At 38.2% G+C, this 6,964-nt stretch overlaps 1 protein-coding gene across 2 annotated transcripts; it reads left to right on the plus strand.

Annotated features, from left to right (window-relative positions):
• Positions 1 to 296: 296 nt before the first annotated feature.
• Positions 297 to 2,403, plus strand: LOC116129664. Of its 2 annotated transcripts, XM_031415383.1 has the most exons (5): positions 297 to 505; positions 861 to 994; positions 1,230 to 1,327; positions 1,472 to 1,800; positions 1,900 to 2,403. In XM_031415383.1, exons 1-5 carry the CDS (start codon positions 334 to 336, stop codon positions 2,046 to 2,048), a joined length of 882 nt encoding a protein of 293 aa, XP_031271243.1. In that variant the 5' UTR covers positions 297 to 333; the 3' UTR covers positions 2,049 to 2,403. The 2 variants fall into 2 exon arrangements, with proteins under 2 accessions (XP_031271243.1, XP_031271242.1); XM_031415382.1 differs by having other exon boundaries at positions 1,472 to 2,403.
• The last annotated feature ends 4,561 nt before the right edge of the window (positions 2,404 to 6,964 follow it).

Genomic DNA, 6,964 nt, shown 5'->3' on the forward strand with positions numbered 1-6,964 from the left:
CTTTGGCTTGGACGGCAAGCAATTGGTGCCAATTTCCGGTATATGTATAATGTGATTCGAGTATCCAAAAGAATATCTCGAAGCATATCAGAATGTACTCTCACTAATGTCAAAGAGGAAGAGAGAAATGTTTAAACAAATAAACAAAACTTGATAATTCTATCGAAATTCAGATGATTGGGTAGCCGATCGAATCCTTCGTCAATTTTCCCATGCTCTACGAAACCCTTTGAACTGTTTACGCTCTTTAAAACCCCCTACTCGTCGTTACTATTATCTTAAAAATAAAAAAATTAGCTAGCCAGTTGATTTGTTGTGTCCCTAGTTTCATATATGGAGACTCTTGCTTCACCATCCTATGTTGTGATAGCATATGATGCAACTAAGGAACGTGGTCAAGATGAGCTTAAGCTCACTGTGGATAGAATTAGACTGAGAGGTGACATTCTTCGTGGAGGTGATACCCTTCTTGTGCTTGGCGTTTTGCATAGGGTCACTCACCCCTGTAAGTCTTTGATGGATTGCTTTCATAATTATATCAACACTATTATTTACTTAGACTATCATGCTTACCTGTTCTCAACTTAACCCATCAGTTTAGTAACAATTTTTTCACTTAAATGAGTATAAAAGTGTAACCCACTCTCGTGTAGCTCAAATGGTAGGACTTGTGGTTAGGGCACACGATCCCAAGTTTGAATCCTCTTCAGTCCCAAGGTTTAAGTGAGGGCCTCGCCTCGCTATAGAATGACGTAGATGTTTCCCAAAATTTTTAATCCCTCTATGATTCCTTAAAGGTGTGCTTTTTATCAACCCCTAAATACGCTGTTTATTCATTTTCTTGTTTTGGGTTGGTATAGTGGGTTACCAGGCCAAGGCATGTGCTGATAATTTTGCAACGAGTGTTCGTGCTATGGAGGAAGAAGTTACAACGAAAGCGGATGCATATGCAACTATGCTTCTTCAAAGTGCTGAGACGTGTAATGATGATGGGGTAATATATGCTATAGATGGTTTGAATATTAGTCAATAAGGGCCTCTAGTTCTGTTGCTATCAATGGACAGATTAATACCTTGTATGGTCACCATATGATTAGAAATCGTTTTTCCTTCTGGCAATTGTACGTGTAATTGTGTTGTATAACAAATTTCATATTAGGGAAACAGACAGTTTTTCATGGTTATTCTTCGATTTTGTTTGTAATTCCCATATATATGATCATGTTTAGGTCTGCATTGAAGTTAAAGTTACTGCTGCAGCACCCCTTAGGAAGGTTATTGTGCAAGAGGTTTTAGCGTGTAAAGCAACTTGGGTTATACTTGATAGGTAATTGTTTTCTCTTTATTCTATTCTTGTGTTCCGAGTCAAGAAGTCTATAAGGTCATACTTTCATATTTATGATTGAAAACACATCCAAATTCTGTATTAATTAGGTGCTCAATTTTTCCTTGTAACTTGCAAATCCTGCAGGCATCTGAGAAGGGATCAAAGGTTCTATCTGAAACAAATACCTTCAAAGCTTGCATTAATTCAAGATAGCTTGGCTGTGCAAATCTTGAGATCTCATACAACAAATGAAACTGATGCACTTATAGAGCACAAGTTGGTTTACTCCATGTCAGAATCAGTTCCCCAACAGAATACTCAACCTGCAGAAAATCCTGATCAGCAGTCTATCTCCAGTATTAAAAGCTATCCTCAAATCCACGGCTCCTCGGATAGCGATTTGATTTCTTCATCCATTTATGGTTCACGGGAGCATTGCTTTCCATGGACTCACTCTAAGCAAGAAAAATCAGGTCAGCAACTTTCTTCACCTTCTCAGAGTACAAAAATTCCACAGCATAAGAATCTCTTCCGGAAGAGATCCTCAGGAGCTCCTGTTCTTTGTGCTGCAGGTGGGCTGAGGACTGAGTTGTATATCAAGGATTCTATTAAATACAGTTCTCTCGAAATTCAGCAAGCAACAAATGATATATCAGAGGAATATGATTTAATTGGAAAGGGTGGATTTGATATATCGAAACCCACAAGACTAATCCTCTGATGTTCCTGTTGCCTCTAAGAGACGTATGAACAAAAATAAGTATTGACAAAACTGAAAGTGCTCTCAATGAGTAAGACGTCAAACAACAATCTAATCTCATATTTTATTCAATAAAAATACTTGCTACATTTATAGAATTTTAAGTAAACAAAACAACAACTACTTCCGATAAAACAGGAGAAAGAATTGGTCAAATTAACAACTACAACTTAACTAGTCATACTTGCTAAAGACCAGCCCACACGCCACTTCTTTGCTGAAGACCAGGTAAATAACAGTCCTGGTTTGTTATTCCAACATTCTCTCCTTCAAACTAGGACTGGTTAATCTCTCCTTCAAACTGAATTTCCTTCATTCCCAGCANCCCACTGGTAGAAGTGTACCCTTCGCTTTGGCGAACAAGGTTTCGACGAACAGTGGTTTGATTAAAACCATGGTGATGGAAGGCAGAGGTGACTTAATATACTTAGTTGAGGGGTTTGTTATTTAATGTCTCATCAGATTATTATCTTTGTTAGAATGACATTGTTTGGCATGTTATTCAACATTCAACCTTAGCATGCATTCTAAACAAAATATTAAACGTGCCGGTACATGGCCTAACTAAAACTGATTTCCTCGAGCCTAGAGGAATCGGTGGGTCACCTAGGGGTCCTGTAATAAGCATCTTGAGTCTTCAAGTATGGTTGCCTCGTCCTTTGCTCCAACTCCAAGTACATTACAAAAACATCATTCTAAATTTACAATAAAATTAATATTAAACTAATTTTACATTAACAAATTTAGAAACCTCGATTTACATTCGAGGGGAATGAGATGAGAAAAGAATGTACATCAAGAAGAGGAGAGAAGGCAAGACACGCAGACCCTATTTTAAAAAAAAATATTACAACCATACATACCCAAAATAATTTAAAACATTCACCCTTAGGTCTAAGGCTCAAGTACCGGGCACCATGCAATATACAAACAAGTACAAAGCATACATTTCAAAAACAATCAATTTTTTTTTTGAATCGTGTGGGTTATATATTAATTACCCTCTTAAATGTGCAGAATGTACATTGGCTTTACAGGTTATTAAAAAACTATAGTTTGCTCCCTTCGCAAAAAAATACAGAATTGAAAAAGCTACAGACTTCGCTGCGACAAAGGTTTTATCTTCGCCGCAGCGAGGAAGCTACAGACCTCGCTGCGGTAAAGGTTTTATCTTCGCCGCGGTGAGGTTCTACTGTATTTACTTCGCCACCATAGACTTCGCCGCGGCGAAGGTTTTATCTTCGTCGGGGTGAGACCTGGAAATCCCCAATTCGTACAGTTCGCGTTTTTGTAGTTTTTATGTATAAACACGAATCCAAATCAAATCAAACGCACATACGTTCAACCAGAATATTAACCAACCAATATATCATTCATCAACACATTATTACATTTGAATCATTCATCCATAAACAGATTTTTCAGATTTTGTAGATTTTGCAGATTTTGTAGATTTTTCAAAAATAACATGTTATCAACCAAATACATGTTATAAATCATACAACAAACTGTAAAATTTGATACCCGAGGCTTTGATACCACTGTTAGTAAACGACCCAGTTACGCAATGGAAAACAAAAACATAAACTCTATGGATCGTTCCTTAGAACCAAGATCCGGGTACAAAAATCATAGTTTATATAAAATAATCAAATCTGCAGAAAAATCAGTTCAAGGTTTAAGAAACCATACCCACGTTTGGAGGCTCCACCAATATTGTCTCTAAATGTGTTTGCTACCGATCCAAGTGTAGGATCGAACCGTAGAGGTCCACACGAAGACAATCAACAAGAACCAAGGAGGGATTTGCTAGATCCTCTTTGGCCTTAAGAAATCAAGAAGAAAACAAAAAGAAAGTGTTTGATTTTCAATCAAACATTAAAATGGCGTGGGAGAGTGCTTTTGGGGCTGGAGGATTTCTCTTTTTCAATCAAATGAAATAATAAAAACTCTTACTATTTTTCAACTAAAACTTTTCTTTTATAGTGTTATTTTAGTTGCCCTATTCCCATATGGAATGGGCTTGGGCTCCAACCAAAAAACCCTTAAATTTGCCAAACACTCCCAATTAGATATTTTAATTTAATTCATCATTATCTCAATTAAAATCAATCAATATTTAACAATAATGGTGATTTAATTAAATATGTGCGAACACACATTTAACCGTNCACACCCGAAAATCTTCAAATGTGCCACACTTGGCTTGAACCCACTCCATGCCTCCTGGGGTGTTTTGTTCTTCACACTTTTGGTTGGGCATCGGTTGAGTAGGTACACTGAGCAAGCTACTGCTTCTGCCCAAAAAACCTTTGGCAGATTCTTCTCCTTGAGGAGTGTTCTTGTCATGTCCATGATCGTATGGTTCTTTCGTTTATCAATCCCATTTTGTTGAGGTGTATATGCAGCTGTGAGTTGATGTTGAATGCCATGTTCTTAGCAAAAATTCTGAAAAACAAGAGAGGTGTACTCTCCTCCGCGATCTGACCGGATTGTTACAAGCTTGTTTCCACTCTCGGTCTCAGAATAGGCTTTGAATGTCTTGAAAACATCAAAAGTAGCAGACTTCTCCTTTAAAAAGTACACCCATACTTTCCTGCTGAAATCATCAATAAACGTTATAAAGTATCGATTACCTCCAAAAGACTTTGGTTCTAATGGCCCGCAAATATCAGTGTGCACAAGTTGTAGAGTCTCTTGTGCGCGCCATGTACCTCCAGTGGGAAAAGGTAATCTGGCTTGTTTTCCAATGACGTAGGTTGCACAAATATGGTTTGGAACTTCTAGACTTGGTAAACCACGAACCATACTTCTTGTAGATAACAACTTTAATCCATGAAAATGAAGATGCCCAAAACGTAAGTGCCATCTTCCAGCTTCACTTTCAATAATGCTTGCAAGACATCGTTCAAGCTTTGTGTTGAGATACAAATGGAACATTCTGTTCTTGGTCATTCTGACCCTTGCAATAAGATACCTTTCTGCACTTCTCAACTCCAGCAGGTTATTCTCCATATGAATGATGTGTCCTTTTTGAAGTAGTTGTCCAAGACTCAGAATATTGCTTTTCATGTTGGGAATGTAATACACGTTAGAGATAAATGTTTTTGCTCCATTCTTCTGATAAATTGCTATCTTCCCTATCCCAGCTACTGCTAATTTGGAGGCGTCTCCCAAAGTCACTTGTCCGCAGATGTGATCATGTAGTTCGACGAATATTTCCTTTCGTCCACACATATGATTACTGGCTCCCGAATCCAAGTACCATAAATCTCCCCCTTCAAGTGGTTCATCGTGAACAAATAACAGTGATGGCTCATCTTCGACATTGTTTGAACCTTTAGCAAAGTTTGCTGTTTTATCTTCCTTGCTTGGACATTCAGAGGCATAATGACGATAGATTTGCAATTCCAACATTGTACTCCAGATCTTCCTTCCCCAAATTGGAGATTTCGGGGTTTGCTTGGACTCCCATGTCCCCTTCCTCATCCTCGAGAAGTGAGACTACCACGTCCTCTGCCCCGTCCGCCACCATCAAATGACATCTTCGATTCCAAGGCTTGTTCACAACCCATAACCTCATCATGCCTGCGTATGCGTAGCTCATGTACTCGCAATGACCCCAACAACTCTTCGGTGGTCATGATCTCTAGATCCTTTGATTCTTCAATTGCCGCCACTACATGTTCAAAACTTGGAGTGAGAGAACACAACATCTTTTCAATCACCCTAACATCTTCAAGCTTTTCACCATTTCGTTTCATTTGATTCACAATGCTGATTAAGCGTGAATGATAATCAGAAACAGCCTCTCTTTCCTTCATGTGGGCAGTTTCAAATTCTCCTCGCAATGTCTGCAGACGTTGCTTCTTCACTCGTTTTACTCCTTTGTAGATTATAGCCAGTTTGTCCCATACTTCTTTGCTGGAATTAGCCTCTGAAATTTTCTCAAATGTGTCATCATCCAACCCTTGGTAGAGTAGAAAGAGAGCTTTCTTATCCTTCTTGCGTTGATCCTTGAGAGCATTCCTCTATTCTGGGGTATAAGTCTCTTCTTCTTCTGGAGTAGGATCAGTAAACCCCAAGTTGACAATATCCCACAAATCTTGTGTTCCAAATAAAGCTTTGAATTGGGTACACCATCTCCCAAAATTGTCTTTTTTCAGCAGCAGAACTTGAAGTTGCACCAGATTGGATGCCATAGTTGCAAGATCGCAACAAAGCTCTGATACCATTGTTGCCTTTAAGAGACGTATGAACAAAAATAAGTATTGACAAAACTGAAAGTGCTCTCAATGAGTAAGACGTCAAACAACAATCTAATCTCATATTTTATTCAATAAAAATACTTGCTANGAATAACAATATGTATTTTTAATGTATGTAGAGGGAGTTCTATTCCTGTGATGCAACGTATTGGAACTGGCTTAAAATTGAATTAGAGAATGCTGATGTCTCTGAACTCGTATTTGAGGAAAAACAAAGACTTATAGAAAGATATTAAATTGACAAGATATTCTTTTGAATGAGGTGGATTTATGCTCCTCATGCCCTATTTTGTTCTATGAACTTTATGGATATATTATTAGTGCTTTGACGTTTGATGATTTAAATTCTTAATACAGTCAGGACTTCTTACACTGGTAAAGGTGGAGGATGGGTGATGAAGGTGGAGAGAGGAGAGGTGGGTGGAGGGGAAAAAGGATGGAAGGTGGACTGTTTCACTAATCCTAGAGAGAAGAGAGATCATTTTCTCTCACTAACCTGTAACAACTGGATGCTTAAAAGAAACCCCCCATTCCTCTATGTTATCAGACCTTGATACAGTCAGGACTTCTGATTCTTCGACATAATTCTTACTAAAGGCTATATTACTC

Source organism: Pistacia vera, unplaced genomic scaffold (genome assembly GCF_008641045.1).
Source record: "Pistacia vera cultivar Batoury unplaced genomic scaffold, PisVer_v2 Contig213, whole genome shotgun sequence".
Lineage (NCBI taxonomy): Eukaryota > Viridiplantae > Streptophyta > Magnoliopsida > Sapindales > Anacardiaceae > Pistacia > Pistacia vera.

Excerpts from the sequence above, each read along its gene's own strand:
- LOC116129664 (XM_031415382.1), top strand. The coding sequence starts at position 334 with ATGGAGACTCTTGCTTCACCATCCTATGTTGTGATAGCATATGATGCA. Across the intron at positions 995-1,229 it reads AGACGTGTAATGATGATGGG|GTCTGCATTGAAGTTAAAGT; the intron begins GTAATATATGCT and ends GATCATGTTTAG. Across the intron at positions 1,328-1,471 it reads ACTTGGGTTATACTTGATAG|GCATCTGAGAAGGGATCAAA; the intron begins GTAATTGTTTTC and ends CAAATCCTGCAG.